Here is a 24,549-nt window from a genome sequence, read left to right on the forward strand (position 1 = left end):
TTGGTCAACAGGGCATTGAGAATGGACAGTACAGCTATGGTCTGTTGTGTTTACAAGTCATAGAATTCTGTTGGGCTAGTGAGCAGGACTGATTTAGCACTGTTTCACAATACCTTCCCGATCATGATGACTTTATTCAGATTACATTCCCATAAGAGCCACACTGACCATTTACAAGATCTGCTGTTTAGTTTACAAACTTTAGAGGGCAAAGTCTGACCTGAACTAGCAGATATTTACCTGCATTTTTCCAGTTAGAATCAATAGGAGTTTTACATATTATCGCCCAATTTACTGCAGTAAATTCCCAACAGACGCAATGTTTGTATTCAACAAGCAAAAAATTGCCCAATTTGAATTTAGTCAGGTTTCTGTAAATTATTTCAAAATTTGCTCTTTGAGATAAGGCTTCCTATAAATATAGTACCATTTTTCTTGTGAGACCATCAGAAAGGATTCCATTTCTCAAGGGCTTTGCAATACAGGAGCGGTAAGTTTCATTCCATATGGAAACTTTATATTTGTACCATTTTACGTTGTTTTGCATTCAGTTTTTGCCTTAGAACAAGTGATGTTTATGATGTAAAAACATATGCAGAAACTAAAACTTACTTCTGTCCCATCCTGGTGCTGTCATGGCAGAGAGGATTTCATTTTTCTGAGTAGAAATCATCACTTTGGTAACTCTTCTGAATTGTGTGTGACCCTGAAGATCCATGTACCTGTTCCAGAGCAGTTATAAGAGGAATTTACATTATCTCTGCAGTCTTTAAAATATTGCCCAGTTTTCTGACATATACTTTCCTTCTATTACAGCCTAAATAAGTGAACAATGAAGTTCTACAATTGCATATTGTTGTTGTCCCTGGTACTGTGTGTCAGTGCCCAGAACTGGTTCACTGATGCTGGAGCATTCATAAGAGATGCTTATCTAGGTATGCTTTTTACTCACTGCATGTCCGTCATCCAAACTGTTCTCAAAATTTATGTTTGATGAGAAAAACCATAACAAATCAGGTTTGGTTTGAAACTAAACACTCTTTTTTGGATTTCTCTGATCTTCCACTGAACCAAAAAAATCAAAATCAATATTTACTCAGCGGTATATAGGAGCCTTTCTGTGTTCTCTAGAAGCACTTTACTTGGAAGCCACAGTGGTGAAGTGACTAGAATGGAATAACATCTAAGTTTTGTTTTAAATTTGCAGTGTCTCTATAATCCTTTCTCTTCTGCAGGCGCTGGGGATATGTGGCGTGCATACAGCGACATGCGGGAGGCGAATTATAAAAATGCAGATAAATATTTCCATGCTCGTGGGAATTATGATGCTGCCCAAAGAGGGCCTGGCGGTAAATGGGCAGCAGAAGTTATTAGGTAATGGATTCTACTTGGATTATGAGTTACATGTCAGTAAAGAGCTATGCAATCAAATTACTATGAAGTACATTGTAATTCATAACTAGTTATTGTCCTGTTTGAAGTGAGGACATTTTTATTTAACCTCTGAACTGGCTAAGTGTGAAGACCATGCCCATTCTTGAGTTGTAGAGGTGATTTCTGAGCTGACCTATTTGGATATGTTCTGATATCAGATCCCATTACTATGGGCAGGGAGGCCAATGTTTTCACCAGAGAGCTTTTAAAATTTAAATAATTGCAGGACCTCACTTTAATCTAGAACCAGTACATATTGCCCTTGGTATTTCATCCAAGAAAACTATGATCAGTGGTTCACTTGCAGTCCTCTAATGAGGATTGTTTTAAAATATTGCTGTTGAACGTGATGACTATGGTATAAAGGAGCTTATGAGGAGTGGGTAGAACTTAGTGGAGGCAAGTAATGGGAAAGCTTTTTAATTCACAACTGCTGCACTGATGCACTTCTGGGATGACCTGCAATTAACAGACAGGCTAAGGTTTGTGTCTGTGTTTGTGTGTGACAAGGTAGGCGAGCTAATATCTTTTATGGAACAACTTCTGTTGGTGAGATATTTGTGCGGGTCCTCAGTTTTATGGAAAAGTAGTGATTAAACTGGGGAAAAAATGAAAAGTAAATAATTTAGTTATTTAGATTTAATAATAAACTGTCTCAGATAATCTTTGTTTCCTCTTTCCAGTGATGCTAGGGAAGATTGGCAGAGTGGCATTAGTGGCAGAGGAGCAGAAGACACACGTCAAGATCAGGAGGCAAATAAATATGGCAGAAGTGGAGGAGACCCAAACCGCTACAGACCAGAGGGCCTTCCCTCAAAATACTAATGCAGCCTGTAATACTTTACAGTGGTTCCATTTTTCTACCCAGTTGTGCAAAACCACAATAAATAAAATCTTAAATTTCTGAAGCTCTCCGTGAATGAACATCCTCAGCTACATTAGAAAGGATGAAAAGCAATATACACACAAATCTTTCATGATTTGGGGCCAAAGGTCACCCTTAACTGCCCGGGATTTGGAAGATTCTTCCAGATTATGTAACGATTGTCCTTTACTGGATTTGTTGCATATTCCTGGAAGCAGCGGGCACTGGCCACTGTCAGAGACAGGCTCCTGGACTATTGTGATCCATTATGATAATTCTCCTTGTTATTATTATCCCCATTTTACAGGGATATTAATGTTAATGTTGACTTGCCTAACTTCACAGGGGAGTCTATAGCAGAACTAGGAATGGAGTCCAGTCCTTTGACCATAAGACCATCCTACCTGGCTAATTAGTTTGGGGCGTAAAAACCACCATACAAAGTTTTAGGTATCATGGCAAAAATAGGAATTTTGGGGGCAGGTCAGGAGGAAAGTTAACATTTTAAATGAAAGGATGAAAACACATTTTCCATGGTGCTGGGAGTCTAGGTCCACTTTAATGAGCAGTAATGGTGCTTATGTTTTAAAAGTATATATTTATTGTTGTCAGGTGGGTAAAACCTCTGTTCCATCTGAGGTCAGGCTAGAAAGGCTGGATCAGAGTCATCACTGGATGAAATTTCCCATTGTTGCTGAAGAGCAGGAGTGAGGGGAAACAGCATCAGACAGGGGTGGCAAAACTAAGTTCAGGACTAGTTAATGTACATTGATAAAAACTTGGGAAGATTATAGGGTTTAAAAGGCTTAATGCTCACAACTTGAAGTCAAAAAGAAAAGAAAGGAAAGGAGAAGCACAAAATCAAATCAAAATGAAACCAGTGTTTTCTGGTTGTATGCTTCCTAGTCTTTGGATAGTTACCAGGCAGCTGACAGCAGTCTCATCAGAGTTTTCCGGTAATACATTTAACCCTAACATCTTCACTTAAAAACAGAGGAATATTAGAAATTCAAAATCATGTCGGCCTAACAGTCCTGAAGAAGAGCTCTGTGCAAATCAGAAGCTTTACTCTCTTCCCCAATGGCAGTTGGTCCAATAGACATTATTGCCTCACTCACCTTGTGTCTCTAATAGCCAGGGAGCATTAGAGCTACAACAATGCTATAATTAGCCCCTAGTCCCACTCTTGAAGCAAAGATCAAACAAATTTGCAGCATGTAGTGGCGGGTTCTTAGCATGACTCTGTTCAAATAATTTTTAAGGCCTTTCCTCAATTTTTAGGGTAAAAGTGCGTAGGCAATTGGCCTCAAATCTATCACAGACAATTTGTTGGAGACAGACCAAGTCAGTTGTATCTGACAAACATTAACAGGATCTTGGGCTTATTAAAGTATCTCTCATGGTATAGAGAACATATCTATTTATAGCCTTGTTGATTAAAGCTCTGATCCAAATCCCATTGAAGCCAGAGAGAGTCCTTCCATTGGCTTCAAAGGTCTTTGGATCAGGCCTGCATATCCTATTTTGGTAAACATATGGACACTCATATTTACCAGCTACTTGAATCTGGGGATTGTAATTCATGAGTTAGGGATTTTTTTTTTTTTTTTTTTTTGGATGGGTAGCTATGAAAAACTTCAACCCCTTTTCTGAGTAGCTTATTTGGGTTTAGAAAAATTTACTTACTAGCACAATATTTTAGATATACTTTACAGAGGCTAGTGAAACCTCCTACCAGTCAATTACCAGAATGCACCATAATATGGAACGTCTGGGAGAGATCCTCTAAATCAGTCTTTCTGCATTAATCTGTGCAGTCCCACACTATACCCTCAAATCCTTTCAGAGTAGGGGCTTGGTCCAAGTGTGGCAGGAGTGGTCATGGCAGTACTACTCCCTTTTGGCTGTCATGGGTGATTTGATCTGGGGAACATCCTCAACACAGCTTCCTTAAGATCTCCAGGTTTATTTCCCTGCAGCTTTCAGGACTCATGCAGAGCGGAAGGGCTATGCTCTCTGCCCACTTCATAGGTGATCAAATTCTGTCCCCTCAACCCACTTGAAACTTTTGGAATGCTGCAAGTTTGAACTCACAGAGTTTCTCCTCATACGTGCCCCACCCCGTCCTTTGCATAGTTTAAAAATTTACTGTTTCACAGCAATTTTCCATTGCTGGAAACAACTTGTGTCTGTTCATGTATCATCGGAGTGATGATATACAGGTGGGTTTTGCAGTTTAAAAACACAGGCCGTGCTCGACTTTACGACGTTCAACTTAAGCTGACCGGCACTTAAGACGTTTCTGAATCGACACCCTGATTCGACTTGCAACCATTGATTTCGACTTTACGACACTCGGTCCCGCAATGGAGTGGGTTCCGGTTCCAAGTTACAATATTTCGACTCATGACGCAATTTTCAGGAACCAATTGTGTCGTAAGACCAAGGACTGTCTGTAGTGCTTTTTAAATTGAGTGAAATTACCTGTGAACTTACACAAATGACTACAGGCAAAATGTTCAGAGCTGGATGCTTGGGACTTGTTGGGGCTGAAGCCTATTGGTCAGGCAGGTTTGGTGGTTTCTTTATTCACTTCAGCAGGTTAATTATTTTGAGATCAACTGATCTACATACATCTCAATGAAACATTAGGAGGGTAGGAGAGTCTCTGGGTGAGGCAGGGTGGGGGGGGCTGTGGGGTGGCTGAGGCGCTGTCTGTGGGGGGCAGGGCTGCAGGGGGCGCTGTGGGCGGCTGAGGCGCTGTCTGTGTGGGGCAGGGGGCGCTGTGGGGCGGGTGAGGCGCTGTCTGTGGGGGGCAGGGGGCGCTGTGGGGCGGGTGAGGCGCTGTCTGTGGGGGGCAGGGGGCGCTGTGGGGCGGGTGAGGCGCTGTCTGTGGGGGGCAGGGCTGCAGGGGGCGCTGTGGGGCGGCTGCGGCGCTGTCTGTCTGTCTCTCTCTGGCTGGCTGCCGCCCCGGGCCGGTTGTTGGTGCCGGCCCCAGCAGCCGCGCGGCGGGGAGCGGCGAGCCCCGCTGCCAGGTGAGCCCGGTGCAGCGGGACCTGCCCTCGCGGGGCCGATGCAGAAGCCGCTCCCGTCCCCGCAGCTGCTTGAGGGCCGAGCCCCCGGAGAGGGGAGGAGGGAGTGGGCTGCGCCTCGCTCCGGGAGCCTCCCCCGGCACCGCGCCTCTGCCTCGCCGGGCGTAGTCCGCCTGCCCCGGCCCGGCCCGGCCCTCCCAGACCAGCGGCTGCCGGGCCGGGGGAGCCGGTGCCCCGTGCGGTGTGTGCGCTGTGGGGTCTGGGTACGTGGGGTGGGGGTGGGGGAGAGCTTTTTGTGTCCTCACACCCCTCAAGGCCGGATAATTTTTTTGTGGGCCCCATGGGGCAAGGCGCAGGGGGCGGGATGGTCAGTCTGCAGAGTGAAGGGCGGGCTGGGCACAATGAGGCACAGCGCGGCGGGAGCAGCCGCTCTGCGCAGCCCAGCAGGAGGACACTGTTTACAAACCTGCAGCTGCCAGGCGTACACAGGCCTGCCCAGCCCTGAGCTGCCAGTCTGCCCCGTCCCCTCGAGGGCAGGCCCGTACCACACCGCCCCCCTGCCCAGCGCTCCCTCCCCCACTGATCTCTATGCCCAGCCCCCACCCCTCCCAGAGACCTCCTCCCCCCCCCCCCCGCTGGCCTCCCACCACAACGGCACAGCACCCTGCACACCTCACTGCTTGCCCAGCGCCCCCCGCCCATAGACCTCCCCACTGCCCACCACCTTCCTCACACTCCCGCCGTCACAGCTGCACAGCACCCCTCATTCCTGAGAGGATTCTGCACCAAAAAATTAAAAACTCTGCACACAATGTTTTAAAATTCTGCAACTTTTATTTGTTAATAAATAAATGTGGAGGCCCCAACATGGCAGTGGGGAACTCAGGCCACTGGTTGCATGGAGGTGCGAGACCACCCTGCAGCCTCCCCCCACTCCACCGGGACAGGGACTCGGCAGTGAGGCTGCACCCTACCTTAACACAGTGCAAGGGCCAGGCCTGCCCCAGAAACACACTGGGGCCTAGCCCCCTTGTGCCAGGTGCACCAGGTGTGGGTGCACAGGCTCAGCCCGGGAGCAGGATCCAAGTGCAGAGGGGTAAGAGAGTTCTCTGTGGGGCAGTCTGGGTGCGGGCGGCTCAGTGGGAGAGCTGGATGCACAGAAGCTCATTTGGGGGGTTCCAGGTTCAGGGGCAATGGGACTCTTCAGGGGATCCAGGTGAAGGTGTTTGGGGCTCAGGAGTGGGGGTCTAGGTGCAGGGGAGATGGGGTTCATTTGGGTGGGGGTCTAGGTGTAGGTGATTGGGGCTCAGTGGGGAAGGTGTCTGGGGGAGCTCATCGGGGTGGTACAGAGGCAGAGGAGGTCGGGCTTGTCAGGGTGAGGGTTTGATGGGCCTGTTTAACAGGGGAGCCCCAGTTTCTGCCAAGGGGATGCCGCATGCTGGACTCCAGCTTCCCCCCTGCCCTCCATCCCCTTCTCTTCCCCATCCCATGCCCCTTCTCCACTGCTTCTTTCCCCTAGCTCCCGCTTCCCCTGCCCCTTTATCTTCCCCATCCCATGCCCCTTGCCCACTGCTCCATCTCCTCCCCATCCCACCCCCTTCCTTCCCCACTGCCTCTTTCCCCTAGCCTTCCCCTGCCCTTCCCCACCATAGGTACTCACTGTTGTACAGAAAACAGAATGGCTCCCAGCACACAGAAGAGGAGCTCAACCAGCACTAGGACCCAGAAATTGGCATCTTCTGAGCAGCACCCTCTTTTTTCAGCGGAGCAGCTCTGTGCTTGCAGAAAGTGCGGGAGGCAGTGGCATGTGACTCCATGAGCCCCCATGCCTCGCTTCTGTTTGGGGATACTGCCCCCCAAACTAAGCCCATGTGGCCCCTTGGAAGCAGCACAACCAGCAGGACGAACGCGAGTCCGGTCTTCACTGGCCAGGCTCCCTCAGGACCCACATGCCTGGAGGGGCCCAGTAGGACCATCCCTAGTCATCTCTAGGCCTCCGCGGGGGGCGGGGGAGAGCTGCACCCAAAGTCAGGGGGGGCAGGGAGGAAACTGTCTCCCAGCACAAGCCGGCAGAGCGGGCTGTGGCCGGGTTGCTCCATTTCCCGCCACCCAGTGATTGCAGGGTGGGCCTGACCCCGCACTCACGGGGTGGCGGGAAGTGGAGTGACCCAGACCCAGCCTGCTCTGCTCTGTTCCCCAGCTCCCAGCCTTGGGACTGGGGGACAGGGGGGAACTGCCCCCTAGCATTCACCGGCAGCGCAGTTGGGGCCGGGTTGCTTCACTTCCTGCCGCCCCGTGAGTGCAGGGCGCACCTGACCCCTTCTGCAGCCCCCCACGGAAGGGGCGGCGTGGGGGTGGGGCTGGGGCGGAGCAGGTGTGGGAAGAGATGGGGTGGGGACAGAGCAGGGGTGGGGGCAGCTTTTCTGGCCGGCTCAGCTGTCCGGGGGATCAGGTTGGCCGCTGGAGGCTGGAGCAGCAAGTCCGGACACTGGGGCCCCTTCTGAGTGTGGGCCCGGCGCCATGGAGCCATTGCCGCCATGGTAAACCCAGTACTGGGACCTCTCCGTGGTTTGGTGGGGACAGGCATGCTGCCAGCTCTTGCCTGGAGTCACTCCCCACGCATCTTTTTTTCCAGAGAAGCAGGATTTCTGGAAATCTGGTCCAGAGTTTGTGCTGGATTTCTGAAAAATGGATCGGAATCCTTCACCCCCTTCTAGTGATGCTGAGGACGAGCAGGCTGCAGGTGATTCCATTGGGAACACAGTCTACAGCAAGCATTGGCTGTTCAGTATCCTTACAAAACTGATTGAGGTGCGTGATAAGTACCATTCATCGGTCTCACAAAACCGGGGGACACTCTTAGATACTGAGCTCTTGCTGTGTTAACAGTTGGCCTGCAGGTTAAATAATGCGTGTTGTAACATCGAGAGAAAGTGTCCTCAGTGAGTAACCAGGAATAAGATTGCTCACTATTATAAGGAAGGGTGAAGAGCTATTTAATCTAAAGGACAACTTTGGTGCAAGAATATACAGATGTAAACTACTCATGAACAAATTCAGGCGGGAAATGAGAAGAATGTTTCTAGTCATTAGAGGAGTGGAAACAGCATCCCAATAGGATTTGCAACCAACTCTATTGATTTTATGAGAGCACTGGAGAAATTTATGAGTATAATTTATGAGTATGTATGACAAGGTTGATTGTGATGTAGGGGCTCAAGAGCCCTTGGGTTCACTTCTGGTTTATGTCTCATGTTACTAAAAGCTCATGCTTCATGGTTTTAGTCAGCCACTGGTGGGGGTCAGGAAGGCATTTCCTGGCCCCCAATGTATTCTGGGTGTGAGTTCTTTTTATTATTTCCTTCCTCTGAAGCATCAGGAATGGCCAGATAGGACATTGGATGGGGAGGGCCAGTACTCTGAGTTGGCACCAAACGTTCTCTCTATCAGGTGCGTGGCTGGTTGGTTCTTGCTCACATGCTCAGGGTCTAATCAATTGCTATATGTGGGGTCAGAAAGGAATTTCCCCCCAGTTTAGATTGGCAGTGGCCTTGGGAGATTTTTCCTTCCTCAGCAGCATGTGGATGCGGGTTACTTGCCAGGATCATCTAGGTATAATCTCACATAATTAATTATTTCCCTGCCATTGCGGGGGCCTAGGGCACTGGTGCACTTCAGTCTGTGGCACATAATAGTCTAGTCTGTTGTGGGCTGTAAAATTCTTGTCTAATTTTGGTGGTTTGATTTAGTGTCCAGATGCTGGGTGGTGATGGTGGCCTGTGATATATAGGAGGTCAGACTAGATGATCTAGCTGTCCCTTCTGGCTTAAACTGTGTGACTGTGACTTGTTTCCACTACAGCTTTAGTTATTTAAAGTTCACTAGACATCTTTAATATCGTTATATGATTTGATAACTTTAATGTAGCTAGCCCAGAGCACACAATTAATTTGTTATGAGAAATATATCTTACTCACCTGGGTGTAATATCTCTGCAAAGGAAGTAATATTTGAACATTTCAAGAGAGGACCTCCCACCCTCTAACAAATGTTGGTTAAACTTCCCAGCAATCTGTCAGGTAGGTAAGTATTGTTGTCCCTGCCTTTTTAGATGGGTAAATTGAGGCAAGGTGAGGTGAAAGGCCTGCATATTGTTTAAAGGAAAGTCTTTTCTGCCTAAGAATATTAATTTAGAAAATGCTTAAAAATGAGCAGTACAGTTTTGGAAGGTCTGAAGAGAGTAGATTGTTAATGACGTCTGTCTTTGGATAACTAAAGCAATAGATTGTCTTGAACAATTCATTGTAGTTCTTCACTGTCACTCCCTTACTATTGCTCCATTTTCTTTTTACTTCACTTGATAGGTCATTAGCCCTGAAAAGAGTGATTCCAACTCGAACCTTGAGGAAGTGCAGACAGAGCTAGATGAAGAAATGGAGAATGACATTTGTAAAATGTGGGACATGTCAATGGACGAGGTATGTTGGTGAGCAGCCTGTAATGAAACGTTGAATACAACTGTAAAGCTGAGAAATTTCTCTTCAGTGGTTCAACCTTTCACTGAATGTCCTCAGTCGAAATGCTCCTCAAAGAAGAGGATTGATAGTTCTGGTTAGTGCAAGACCTAAAAACAAGCACTCTTTGCCAGCTTCCCAACTTGAATGGTGTTGCTCCTTCTCTATTCTAGCTGACGCTATCTGCTGAAGGTCCCCTAAGCAGAGTATGAAAGATGCCTGTCCCTGTCATAAAGCTTGTTCAAGTACGAGTCTGAGAATAGCAAGCATTTTTTATGCATTCTAAAGCAAACACTAGCTCATGAAGAAAGATCTTCAATTAGACACAGACAGTTGGGTTCCAGAACAGAAGGGGCAGACACCAGGATGGAGTCACATTGGTGCTAAAGTCCAATATCTTTTCATATGTTGAGGACAACATTTAGAATAAAATCTGCTGCTGTCACAATAGTACAAGCAGGGCTTTGGAGCGGAGCCTGGAGCTGGAGCGCCGAGCAGCTCCGGAGCAGTGGAGCTGCAGGTTTTTAGCTGGAGTGGAGCCGGAGCACAGCTCCAAAGCCCTGAACTGTACAAGTATATGCACTGACTGTAGCACCGCGCAAGGAAGAAACCAATGAATTTGATAATGCTCTACGGAAAACAATACAAGAAGTTTGAAGACAAGGTATGTTATAGTGTTGGGAAACTTTCATGTGAAAGTAGGATTGGACTGGATTTCTGGGATGGTGCAAAAGGGCAGATTGAAACTCAGTGAAGAAAGCGAAAGAGGAGAGAAGCTACTAAATTTCTGGCTATGTAACAACCCAGTCATAATGAACACACTGTTCCAATAAAGAAAGATGATGAGGGAGTGGAATTGGCCATCACTTGATGGGCTAAGTAAGAATACGATAGACATTATACTTGTGAATCGCAGGTGGAAATCAAGTGTGTTGTCATGCAGATGATTTGTGACAGATATTGGATCAATTCATAAGTTAATGTTGGCATTGATGGGGTTGAAGCCTGGAGCAACTGAAAACATGCCAAGAGCTAAAATCTATGACCAGTTTATCAGGAAATGTGTCAGGAAAGAATACAAAGAAGCTGTGCAGAAAAACATCATGTTTCTGGTGAAAAAAGAAATGAACATTGAAAAGACATAGAACAATTAAAAAAAAAAAAAAAGAGGAATACACAAAAAGAAGTGGAGGAGGAGTACTTGTGGCACCTTAGAGACTAACAAATTTATTTGAGCATAAGCTTTTGTGGGCTACAGCCCACTTCATCAGATGCATAGAATGGAACATATAGTAAGAAGATATATATACATACAGAGAACATGAAAAAGTGGAAGTAGCCATACCAACTCTAAGAGTCTAATTTATTAAGATGAGCTATTATCAGCAGGATTATCACTACATAATAGGTCATCTTAATTAATTAGCTACTTACAGTTGGTATGGCTACTTCCACTTTTTCATATTCTCTATATGTGTATATATATCTTCTTACTATATGTTCCATTCTATGCATCCGATGAAGTGGGCTGTAGCCCACGAAAGCTTATGCTCAAATAAATTTGTTAGTCTCTAAGGTGCCACAAGTACTCCTCCTCCACTTCTTTTTGTGTATTCCTCTTTTTTTTTTTTTTTTTTTTTTTTTAAATTGTTCTATGTCTTTTCAATGTTCATTTCTTTTTTCACCAGAAACATGATGTTTTTCTGCACAGCTTCTTTGTATTCTTTTTGTGGATACAGACTAACACAGCTGCTACTCTGAAACCAACAAAAAGAAGTGTGAAACAAGTTGTACTGAAAGATAAGAAAACTGAATGGGACATATAAGTTGAAGCTGTCAACAGTGAAAGACAAGTGGGGGCAAATAGTTGAGGATGAAGAAGCGAAGGAGGGAAAGAATATTTTGAAGAGTTGTACAGAGTCCGGAACACAGTAGATGAAATGGTCCCTGAAAAGTTTTCCTGTACAAATGAGAGAGAAGAGAAGCTGGAGTGCTTAGAAGTAAAGATTTCACTAGAAAGTCTGAAAAAGGAAAAGGTGCTGGGAATTAACAACATGCCCGCAGAGCAGTTAGGCGCAGGTGAGGAACACACATGAAAGGCAATGCACAAACTGTGTAACAAGATTTAGAAGTAAGAGCAAGTGGAGAGCGAATGGGGGAAAGCAATAACAGTACTGAACTATAAAACAGGAGATAAGAATGAGTATAAGAACTATGGAGGAATCCGCTGACTGAGTATGCGGGGAAAAGCACTCGTCAGCTTTGCAGAAGAGAATGAAGAGGTACATAAAGCATTGCTTGCAGAGGGACAGACCAGATATAGACCAGGATGGAGTATAAAAAGTCAGCTCTTTGTGATGAGACAGATATCAGAGAAGCAGATAGAACACAACCAAATTTGTTATAACAACTTTAGAGATTTTTAACAACCTTTTAATAGCATGTGGGAGGATAGTGAATAACCTTAGATTCACAGAGGATATTGATTTCACAGAATTGTCCAAGGGAGATTTACAGAGAATAACTGCCAGGTAGACGGGGAAAACAGAAAATTTTGCTTTGAAGATTAGCATGAGGAAGGCAAAAACTATGACAACTGGAAGACAAGAGGGAAGAGGTCAAGATCAAACATATCTACAGTTGTGTGTCTCTTACTTTCTTTTGTCATTGACTGTAATTGACAAGCCTGCAGGGGTTGGTAGATAACTCACCTGTCCTAGTGAATCTGACAACTGCTTGATCCAGACTGATTCCATGAGAGAAACATTTGATTTGCATGTGAAAATTATATTTTAAAAAGGAAAAAAATATGCCTAATTAACACTTTTTCTCCCCAGAATGTTGCATTATTTCTCCAAGAATTTAATGCCCCTGATATATTTATGGGAGTGTTTGCCAAGTCTAAGTGTCCTCGACTTATTGTAAGTATAGATTAATGGAAAGTGCTGTCCTGTTTAATTGCAATAACAGTCCAGGGTGAACACGTGCAAAATATCCTCCTCTTTCCCCTTTCTCCTTCCTTCATTGTTTTGCTTGTATATGATTTGAATGGTAAGGTGGAGGAGGGGGGTAGCTTGTAAAATACACTACATCCAGTGCTTTCAGTCTTCCTTCTGCTCCTTGGTCTATGATCAGTGCTTAAAAAATGTTACAGGTCTTGAATGTAGGTATTTGTTCTGGTCTCCCAAAGTGATTTTGGTCTTAGTGGATTATCAGATATCAGTACTTAAAATTCTATCATTCTTATAATCCTCCCCCCCATCCCCCGCTTTCAGTTCATGTGATTTTAGCAATCTGTATCTCACAGTCCACTATAGATAGGAATTAAGATTCGGAATTCCAGAAGTGCTCAGTGTTTTCTTAACTCCACTCGCACTGAAGTCAGTGGAAGAAGAGTTAGGCTAATACTGATGGTTTTTGAAAATCTCACTCTTAATGCTTTATGTCATTTGAAAGCTGGGTTCCAAATTCTCTGATCATATACTGCCATGGCATCGGCTTCTCTCCTGAGCAATTTGAGACAGTGACTGCCAAAATTGTGGTGTAATTTAAAGGTGGTGAAAAAAGACTGGAGTAAAAATGACTTCTTTTTTTTTTTTTTTTTTAAACCTTTTGACCTGCCAGGGCTAGAATCCAAACTTTACGTTACTGAAGATTTGAGATTTCCAGGTTTCCAGTGACATTTGTTATTAGCACTGCTTATTCACAGGACACTTCAGAGCCCTTGATCTCTGTGTAGAGCTGTACATTCTTTTGGTAATAGTCCAGGAGTGAATATAATCTGTTGGTGATATCTGCTGCATTTTGTTTTTTAAAATACTGCAATCAGAAATCGAGGGGGTCTGTTGGGGGTTTATTGAGAAGATCCTTCCTCTTGTCAGGAAGTGAATGTGTCATGGGGTTGCATTTGTGCCAAGTTGTTTGTTCTTATGCTGTTCTTATGCTTATGAATCCAACTAAGCTCCAAACTGATTTGCACAAAGTATCTATTTGTCTGACCTAACTAACGAAACCAGAGAAGTTTGTTTCAAGGTATATTCATTTTTTATTTTTTTAAACCCTTAACTAAAATAAGCCTGAGGAATACTTGCCATCATTTGCCCATGGTATAATTAGCCATCAGTGCATCCGAGGCATTCCTATATGACATCTCCAATGGAAACATTCAGTCTATGTGGAAAGTGAACGCTCATACTAACTCATGTAGAAGAGAAGTGAGAACAAGCTCTCCCACAGTTAGATCTGTACCCTAAGGTCATGGAAAGGAAATTGTCACCTATATTGCATTGTCTAATCCAACTATATTGTGATTTCACAGGAAATCTGTGTGGGAATATTGGGTAATATGGCCTGTTTCCAAGACATATGCATGTCTATTAGTAAAGATGACAATCTTGGGTAAGTTTGTTTGTGTGTGCTTTTGCTTTCCATCGTGTTTGTATATGTTTACAAAATATGGATTAAACATTAAGACTCTTTTTAGTTTTAGATTTTGGACCAAATAGATTAGGTTTAAATGTTAGAAAATTAATTTTATTGTAAATATTTTTGTCTCTGTAGTAGTTTTTTTTTTTTTTTTTTTTTTTTAACAAAGAAAGGATCATTTATTGGGCTTGTCTCTTGAAAAGTGCAATGCAGATAAATTAATCCACTGTTCTGTATCTCTCACGGGTTAAGAAGAGGAACACAGTTTCTCGTCCTCTGCCCCAACTTAGTTCAGGCGTTTCAACTGACTATTTACTGAATGAAGGATAATGCCGCTTTGAGACATTTTCAGTGTTTAAAAAAAGCTATGATGAAGAGAGGAACTGTCAGTTAACCATGAGTCCCCTCTTATCACTCATCATACGCCCTTGAGCATATATTGATGCCCAGGTATGTATTTTGTCTGAATTTTTAGAATTGGAAATATCATTAATCTCTACACAAATAGAGGAGGATTTTACTTTTATGTTGGGGCAAACTGCTGATATGAAAAATTGATAGGAAATTAATCCTGTTCTAAAATTATTTTTTTTCTTTAAGAACAATTCAGTTAAACTTCATATTGTAACTTTTATTTACAGACAAATGTTATTGCAACATTTATGTGACTCGGACTCTCCTACTCTGCTGGAAACAAGCAGGTAGGGCATCTTGTTAGCAACTGAAATATTGATGTTTGATAGAGTTTTAGTATGTTCTAATGACTGTAAATAAAATCCTTGAGAGTGGACTGATTATTTTGTTTTCTCTCCCTTTCCCTTCTTAAATTCCACAGTGCACTTGGATTTCATCCCTTGTGGACTTGATTTTTTTCTCCATTGTACCAGTAGGATTAATGTAAATCCACAGTAACACTACTGTAACTAGGATCTGACCCACTGTATTTTAATTACATGCAAAGCTAAAATTGCAATTATTGTCTAGGTTGTTGTTAACTTGCCTCTCCCAAGCTGAGGTGGCCAACATCTGGGTTGAAAGAATCCGAGAAAACCCCTCCGTGTATGACTGTGTTTGTTTTATCATGTCAAGCTCTACAAATGGTAGGTTGCCAAGTAATTTGAGTATTGGTGGTGTTAGATAAAACACAATGCTGAAGTACATCTGAATTGTAAAGACAAATGGCTTTGTTTTGAAAGTGTAGAATACATTAAAAATAGTAAACTTTATGAATACAGAATAAACTGCATCTACTATTGTAGGTTTTATAGATCTGTCTGAGCCCTAAAGAAAAAGGGAAGATTGAAATCAGCCCTAGATTTACATCTGTGCCAGATCAAATTTCTTTCATTAAGTCATGGTCCTTATTGAAGTACATGTACATAGTATTTTTATTGTTTTAAAACAGGCCCATGTTTTCAGTTATTCCAGTGTAACATTGTATCTCTTTTTCAGGTTTGCTGTCTAAATGCCCTGTTTTCTTGTTAGGACTAAACTGAAAAACACTTAGAAAAATAAGCCAAGTACTGGCAGCTATTCCGCTTATTCTTGTAACATTACAACATGTTTTAAGCATGTAGCTTGACTGACATTTATAAAAATGTGTTTTTCGTCTTCAGCTAAATAAAAACAGCAGAACGTTTGTGCAAAAATCCTAAAATTTCAGCTTTTTGGCTTAAAAGAATATTAGCCATAGTGTTCCCTATTTTAAGAAATAATAATACTTTGCTCTTCTATTTGAGGGTCTCATTTGTTTGATTTCAGTGGGCCTACCGAAAGTGTGAAGTGCTACTCAACATGAGTATTTATTCTGAGTTTTGGTTTTTGTGTGTTAACAAAGGTGAGAATTTTGTATGCTGGTTTTTCATTATTCATCAAAATTTGTTCTGTGCAGTTGAACTGCTGGTTAAAGTGGGCGAGGTGGTGGACAAGCTCTTTGATCTGGATGAAGAACTAATGTTAAATTGGATTAAAAATGGCTCTTGTCAATCAGTGGGACAGTCTACAGATGATTCCCCAGAAGAACGTCCAGATTTTAAGATTGTACCTTGTGTACTTGAAGCAGCAAAACAAGTCCGGTACGTGTGCTCTTTCTCCTTTACTTTTGGGACCAGGGTGACTGCTGATTCTCTTCTTGTGGCTCAATCCTGAAACTCTTGACTTCAGTGGGGCTACTCCTATGAGTAATAAGATTTGGTCCCTGTGATTTGTAGTATAAAAGTGCTATGATTTATTATTCTAAAGTTTCTTGTTGTTTATGGGCCCGTTGGATAATCCTTGTATCCTAGTGTTCATGAAGAGTCATTTTTCTGTTAATAATGAACTCATCTGTTTTGTTTTGTTTTTGTTTGATGTAGCTCAGATAATCCAGAGGGGCTTGATGTTTATATGCGTATCTTGCAGCTCCTAACCACAGTGGATGAGGGCATTCAGGCTATTGGTAAGACAAATGAATTTTTGTATATTATGGAACAATGCTGCAGTGACGTTAGATTGTGACAGATACTTAAGTAAAAAAAAAATATTTTTCTCTCCTTGAATCAATGTTTTTTTTCTTTCTCAAGTGCAGTCTTCTGATGGAGGAAAAGAGACTTGGACCTTACTTTATGATCTGGTTTGCCATGAACTTTGCCAGCCAGATGATCCACCGATCATCATTCAAGAGCAGAAGAGTGTATTGGCCTCTATTTTGTCTGTACTGTCTGCCATGTTTGCTTCACAGATACAACAGGAATATGTCAAGAGGAGGAAAAGCAAGTATCATTTTTACTTCTTGTACAATTGATGACTAGAGTCACGGCAGTAGTAGAGTGGCGTGTTTTAATTTATTAATGGTTACTCGAGACTGGTTTAGGGCACAGAATTGTTACAGGTTTAGAACACCATCAAGGTAACAAATTGGCCCATTATAAATATAGGGGTGGCTTGCAAAATTCTTTTCTAAACCAGAGTTCAGATTTTAAACATTTCTAAAATTCTGGGGGTATTTGGAGCTGGATTTTCAGTTGAGTCTCCTCTTTACTGGTTATGGTGATAAGTAATAGAACTGCAAAAATAATACTTGTTAATAACAGAGGCTGCGATTGCAGTTATTTTAAGAGGTGGGGGGAATTCTGCATTTAATTCGTGCATTTTTATAATTTACATCAATCGAGAACGTCATTGAGAAATGGATGAAAACATAGGCCAGCCTTTAAAATGGAAAGGAGTGACATGGAACGAGAGTTGATTCCTTTAGCAGCAGAAGATTGCACTGCTCACTTGGCTGGCAGTTGGGTTTATTATGGTGCAAAGTTTACTGTACTACCCTCTGTTTTCCTTTCTTTGGATGGTAACTAAACTGAAGGGCTTACAGCGATGTCCAGGTTTCCTTTGTTATTGGGTCTGGGCTTGGTACAACCTAGGTATGCAAGTAATGGGGAGAGGGCTCAAGGAGTTGGACCTGCAGAAGGTAGCACATACCCTTCCAGTAAAAGAGGGGAGATTGGTTTGGCTTAGGGATCAGAAGCATGGGAGGTATTGTGCTTGCTGTGAGCTGTTGCTGGGGAAATTTCACCATGCCATGGGGCTATGTCTTTAAAGACACATAGCCTGCAGAAAGGAATGGTGTGCAGTTATGAAAGCAAGTGAGATACCAATTGTATGTAACAATTCCCAGTTCTCTAGAGTTTTGTCTCCTGGATTGTGCTATCTCCTAACACTTTTAAAAACCTTATTGACAAACAGTGACATATACAGATAACCTGTGGTCTTGAAGCAATCAGAATGTACATTTCTACATCCTTATCAAATCTTTCTTCATGTTTCAAAATGGATCCTCTTGACAGTAGCTTGAAAAAAAATGCCAAAACTGTCTTTCAGTTTGTAAAACTGGTTTCCTGTTTTTGTATATTAGATATGCCTCTGATTGGGAGCTTGATTCGAATCTTACAAAACATGGAGGACTGTGGGAAGAGATCTTTTGATAACTCAAAGAAATCCCAACCAGAGGAGACTGAGAAGTTGGGAACAGTTGAGGAAGACTTCCATCTGAAAATCTTGAAGGATATCTGTTGTGAATTGCTTTCCAATATGCTTCAAGAATTGACTAAGGTAAAGAGAAAAATTTTAGGAGGATTTTATGCAGAGGAGGGAAAGAGGAAATCTTATTATTTAAGGGACAGTTTCTTCCTTTTCTTTGCTCAAAGTACAACTATGTACCAGAATTGAGTTGTGTAAGGTTCTGATTAGAGAAGTGACTGGAGGTACAACTGTAACCTATATGGCACAAGATAGCGACCAAGATATTTCTGAGTTCTTCAGTCTATTTTGTGAGATAAATTATCTTCTTGATGTACATTGGTAATTCCTTTTTGAATGTGAATTAATGAATTTAAGTCAGGGAAAGAATATATGTATGTCTTTAAGCAATTTCTCAGCTCTTGGCTAAAAAGTTCTGAAGATCTTTTTTGTGAGAGCATTTAAGCTGAGAGAATGTTTTCCCGCTTTCTATTCAGTTTTGTGTCAACTATTGTCTCTAGACCAGGGATCGGTAACCTTTGGCACGCGGCCCATCAGGGAAATCAACTGGGGGGCCGGGATGATTTGTTTACCTGCAGCATCCTCAGGTTTGGCCGATCGCAGCTCCTACTGGCCGCGGTTCGCCATTCCAGGCCAATGGGGGCTGCAGGAAGCGGCACAGGCCGAGGGATATTCTGGCCGCTGCTTCCCGCAGCCCCCATTGGCCTGGAATGGCGAACTGCGGCCAGTGGAAGCTGCAATCGGCCGAACCTGCGGACACTGCAGGTAAACAAACCGGCCCGGCCTGCCAGTGGATTTCCCTGACGGGCCGCGTGCCAAAGGTTGCCGATCCCTGCTCTAGACTATAAGCTTTCTTACTTGTTTCATGTATTTTACCTGCTTTACAATATGAGGACATGTATATGTAGAGTCCTTTATTTTCCGTTTTTATTTTGTTTGATTTTTCACAGGAATTTATCAGTGTATATTACCACATCAACAAAAACAGATGAAAGTCAGTGCAAAAAACTATTAATAATTTTTCTGGGTAAATATCGGGGTTTATTTTGGTGGATGGAAAGATGGGGAAAAAGTATTCAGTAGACTAATGCTCTGAATTCCATTCATCAGTGTGGTTTGCTGCAGAATTAAAACAACTCAAAATACAATGCCACCTCTGAGTTTAAGAAAACAATACATCTCTAATCCCTAAATAAAACTTTTCATTTGAATAAAAAGTTTACTGTTGTATACTTAGAACTATTAGACTATGAATATTTACATTTAATAATTGGGTCACATCATGTGCAGCGCATACACTCAACTTCATCCTTTTCTCCTGCTTTTGTTTTTTTAAAACTTTTGAGGACTTCCTTGAGTTCTGAAACGTATTCTGATACAGATTTTCATTTTCTTCCCATTTGTATATGTCAAATCTTTAAACTGTTATCTGATAACAGCTTGAAATGTGTACGTGGTGGGCGTGAGATTCATCAGGATGTTCAGATGCGCATGCACTTCAGAGCTTGTGCCCGTGCCTGTGTATTGTGTGTATCTTGTAGACTAATATGTAGCTTTACTTCAACAGGCAGCTTTGCACACAGACTAATGTATTATTGTAATACAATACAATGCATGAGATATCTGTATTTTCCTAATAAAACAAATTATTTTTTATATATTTGAATGATACAAAAGTAGGGTGAAAAGCAGAAAAAACTAAATAATACTTTTTGTAAAACCCGGGAGTCTTTTTGGTAAATGAAAACGAAGGGGCTTGTTTATATGGCACTATGCATCTGACTGTGAGATTATGTATTCAGCAACTGTTTATGAAATACTAGTTGTGTTTATTTTTTACTGTTGTTTTCTAGGAAAACATATTGGAGGGATTGAACCAGGGGCATCTAAATGAACAAAAATGCTCCTGTGCGTTTCAGAATCTTTTACCACTATATTTCACTTCTGTGAGTATGTGACAAAATCTTTAACATGGGTGAAACATGCAGATTTAGAGAGGGGGGGATTACTCTGACATAAGATGCAATATCTAATGCAACATCAGACATTCTTATTTTCTTTCCTTTTCTTTTGGCTCACATCAGCCAAAACTTTGAGCTAGATCATCAGCTCATGTAAATTGGCAGAGCTTCTTTGTTTTTATAGAGTGATTTAAAAAAAAAATCTGATTTCCAAAGAACGAAAAACATATACGTATATTTTTTTAAGCATGATCAAACCTTCACTGGTATTGGAGCGAATTGTATTCTATAGGTTAGTCTGTGAATGTCACTGGTCTCAATGATATCTTGTGACAAGAGTTTTGCATGATTCAAAAAAGGTTTAGCTATTTATATAGATAACTAGAAGATCCAGTTCTACACTAGTAAACACTTTATAAAAAAAAAAAAAAAGTCTTGGAAGTGATGTAAACACTCGTTCTTCAGGCTTCAAACCAGCTTCTAATTTTGGACATTTGGTGGGCAGATTATCCTATAACTGCCTAGTGCGGGGTTTCTTGCACCTTCTTCTGAAATAGTACTGTCAGCTGTCAGTGATAGGATACTGGAATATACAGACCACTGGTCTGATCCAGTATGGCAATTCCTTTGTTCCATCTCAGTGTATTTGGCATACTTGTGTTTTATTTCTAGGTGGAAAGTTTCCTTGAAGTGCTCCGTGAGGCTGATCAGACGCTTGCTGACAGTCTAGAAAAACGTTTCCCAAGCCTGAGGCTCCAGACTTAAGAAAGTACATGGAATATTTTATTCCTATGGAATGAGGATTTTGACTGTTTCTTTACAGTATTTTAGAAATCAACATGTCAGTAAACTCAGAAGAATGAGTTTAACCACCTTGTCTACAGATGGTATTTAAGAAATTTCACAGATATTCCTGGTTAATCTTGGATTAACCTGATCTGGGATGGGGAAGGAAATAAACTCACTTGAAGTCAGTTCTTCATCCTGCAGTCTTGTCGGCTTTTGTGATCAGAGGCTTTTGATTTCTAGCTGCTTATTTGATACACAAAGCAGAACTGTAAATATACTTTTGTGTTTTAATATTCTGTGAGCTTCTTCTTTTCATGTGTTGAAACAATGAAATGTACTGAATCTTTTAAAATGCTACTGACTCTTTTAAATTGTTCTTGGTAGGAAGGTTAGTCAATAAGAAATCTTAAATATCTTCTAGCTAAGCAATCATTAATTTCTTCAGTCACCTCAGAAAAGCAGTTCTATCACACTGATAAATGACTTGCTTTGTTTTGGAAGATGTCAGTAGTGTGTGCAGATGTTATAGCAGAAATGTTCCAACATAGTCCACTACGATGTCTCTAAATCTAATTTCTAAGCCCCTTTCACTATGGGGCAATCTAGGGAATCTAGCTCCAACACAGTTTAAAATGAATTACTTTCAGGCTACACTGCAACTTCTGCTTGTTGTAGTCCAGTCAGCTGACTCAGTTATAGAGTAGATCTGGATTTAATCTCTTGTATATAACAAAACGCTGCTTTTTAGAAATGCTCTCTATGCTTCAGTTCAGAAAAATAGCGTGTATCAAACAGTTCTCGTTCCTTATTGATGTATGTTATTATGTTGAATTATTTTGAATGACATTAGAAAATGGCTTTTTAGGCTGGGATTTTCAAAGACGCTTAAGGGAGTTAGATATCCCAACTCCCATTGAATTTCAACTCTCTCAAACTCTTCTTAAAATCCCACTCTTCAGGTTTTTTTTAACTGCAGTACATTTTCATATGTTTTATCTGGGTGCAGTGCAGCTCATCTTGTCTGCTGTGTTTGGACATCAAAGATATTACAACAATATGTTGGCTCATGTCGTTTCTATAAGCTGGGACAGGCAACAAGTAGACAAAATTAATTTGAGATATAAAGGAGGATGGAACAAGTTAATGGAGAATAGCTCATTAGCATACATACATTCCGCAGTTATCCAGATTTCTCTTGGCTTCCACTTTACTTGCCGTGAGTTACATGTACAGGAGGTAATGATTGAAGATACAGTATCTGTGCGCTAAGTCTTTTCATCCAAACTTCTCGTTTTCAGGGGTGGTATTACTCAGCCTTTCTGTCAGGTAATTGACAGCATCTCTATTGTTGGCAAGGGGACTGAAAAGCCTGAAAACACTGACTGAAGTCACCATAAGAATTGCAGTCATTTCTGGCATTTTTTTGTATGTTATTGGAAGCAGTTGTTAACTGAGTGACTACAGGAATTTTTTTGAATATTTTGAATATTTTATTAAAACTACAGGTTTATAATAAAGTTATTTTTAAAAAGTACTTTGGTTTTCTTTTCCCTGTGTCAAATATATCTTCTGAAGAACTGTCAGATATTTATTACTGTTGTGAGTGAAGGTAACTTCTAAGAATAGAACTGAAACCTGTTTCCTATTGTAAAATATCCTGTGAAACATGTCCTCCTTTACCAGAAATTTGTTTTAAACACTGTCTCTCAATATATTGTAAGCCTTTGCTTTGTCACTTAAACTAATGAGACAAAGCTCAGAGAGAAGGTAATGAGACAAATTATCTTTCTTCCAGTGGAAGTAGCCTTCTGGTCCTTTCACTACATTATTTTAACTATGCTTATCTAAGAGAGTACCATAGATGTGCCTTTATTGGGAAGGTACCAGAGGTTTCTTTCAACATTCACAACCTTTGCTTGTTTGCATCTCTTGATGTGTAGTGCTTTACAAACTCTCCTTAAAGTAACTTTCATAGAAATTGAGAACAGAGAAGACCTATTGGCTCATCTAGTCCAACTGCTGGCCAATAGAAGGTCATTCCCCACTCCGTATTATCAGTGCTTTATGCAGAGGTTGTATGTGTTTTAAATGAATGGGTGTGGGCGAGAGGATTCAGCTCTTTCTGGGATTTTTTCCCCATAGGCTGGGTAATATCTAGCATTGCAAGAAATGGCCTGAACATCATATGCTATGGAGAAAAAGTGACTATTTTTAACTTTTTTTAATTAGAGGAAAACAAATGGGATCTGTTTAGATTTGGGTGGCTCTAAATTCAGGATAGTATCTATATACACAAAAAATGTCAGTGGGCCTGTGTTGTTAAATCCCTGTAAAAATGGTCCCCATAGATATAATATGAGTACTTCTCAGCATGTTGTGAGAATGGAAAATTCTCCGTTCCAGGAGTTCTACCTTTTTACAACTAAGCCAACTGTCATTAAACAACATTTCATCTACAGAGTTTTAAGATTAAAAGGGAATTGGACTGGTAATGGGATATATAATTAATATATTGGGCTTTAGGTGTAGGGACTCCTCAGTGAATAGCTCTCCCCTCTGAAATTCTTTTTTCCGCTGTTCTGACAGAGTGCTAGAATGTTGATCTTCACGCTAGGGGATAAGATTCCAGGCTCTTTCCTGTAAGGGAATGATTATCAGCATAGTGTAGTTTATTGGTGGAGTAGAGTCCACTAGTGACATCGGCCAAGCTGTTGGATTCTTTTTAATAATTAGGGTGAATTCCTGGCCTCATTGAAATCAATGGCAAAATTCCCATTGACTTCAGTGGGGCCAAGATTTCAACCACAATCTGTTCACACTCATTAGATAGTGACAAAAAATTGTTACCGACTGATGGCTTGTTTGGCCTGTATGAGATTAGCTGAAGATCCTTGTCCAGCTCCTGTTGGACTGCAGTCAATACAAAAAAACACTATTCTAGTTAAATTAATAGATTTTAAGGCTAGGAAGGGTCCACTAGATCATCTAGTCTTACCTCCTATATAACACAGGTCAAAGAATTGCACCCAACTAACTCTGTATTGAGCCAAATAATTTGTTTGACAAAGGGGGGCTTGTTACTTAGGGAAATTTCGTGGCATACCTATAATGGAATTATTATTCTGTTATAATTATATCAGTACACATCCCTGTATAGACCTCTATTGCGGAATAAAGGTGATAATGTGTCAGAAGAGTAATTACTCTGCTTCTATTCTGGCATAAAATTACTTTTATTTTGCAATAGCAGTCTGTACAGGGACTTGTACTGATATAATTATAGCAGAATAATTATTACAATATAACTGTGCCAGAAAATTTCTCCATGTAGATATTCCCTAAATGGGAATGTAGTTTGAACTCTCTCCTCATGACCCCCCCCCAGAGTCAGCCCTTCATTGTCTGAGTTGTGGGGTATTGTCAGGAGAGTGTAGGGAGAGGTGGGTTTTTTTTTTTTTTTTTTTTTTTGCTTCTGCTGCTCATCTGTGCCTAGTCTATGTATAAAGGGTATA

At 41.7% G+C, this 24,549-nt stretch overlaps 2 protein-coding genes across 2 annotated transcripts; both read left to right on the forward strand.

The window, feature by feature from the left end:
• Positions 1–385: 385 nt before the first annotated feature.
• On the forward strand, positions 386–2,338 carry LOC128837232 (serum amyloid A protein-like). Its single transcript, XM_054028222.1, has 4 exons — positions 386–490; positions 817–935; positions 1,236–1,374; positions 2,118–2,338. The coding sequence occupies exons 2-4, from the start codon at positions 833–835 to the stop codon at positions 2,257–2,259; spliced, it is 384 nt and encodes a 127-aa protein (XP_053884197.1). The 5' UTR covers positions 386–490; positions 817–832; the 3' UTR covers positions 2,260–2,338.
• Positions 2,339–5,251: 2,913 nt separating this feature from the next.
• Positions 5,252–22,571, forward strand: SAAL1 (serum amyloid A like 1). The gene is made up of 13 exons (XM_054026993.1): positions 5,252–5,334; positions 7,967–8,142; positions 9,696–9,809; positions 12,683–12,766; positions 14,164–14,243; positions 14,912–14,971; positions 15,255–15,370; positions 16,162–16,345; positions 16,625–16,707; positions 16,832–17,020; positions 18,163–18,359; positions 20,141–20,233; positions 20,921–22,571. The coding sequence occupies exons 2-13, from the start codon at positions 8,020–8,022 to the stop codon at positions 21,011–21,013; spliced, it is 1,416 nt and encodes a 471-aa protein (XP_053882968.1). The 5' UTR covers positions 5,252–5,334; positions 7,967–8,019; the 3' UTR covers positions 21,014–22,571.
• Positions 22,572–24,549: the final 1,978 nt, after the last annotated feature.

Source organism: Malaclemys terrapin, chromosome 4 (assembly GCF_027887155.1).
Source record: "Malaclemys terrapin pileata isolate rMalTer1 chromosome 4, rMalTer1.hap1, whole genome shotgun sequence".
NCBI lineage: Eukaryota > Metazoa > Chordata > Testudines > Emydidae > Malaclemys > Malaclemys terrapin.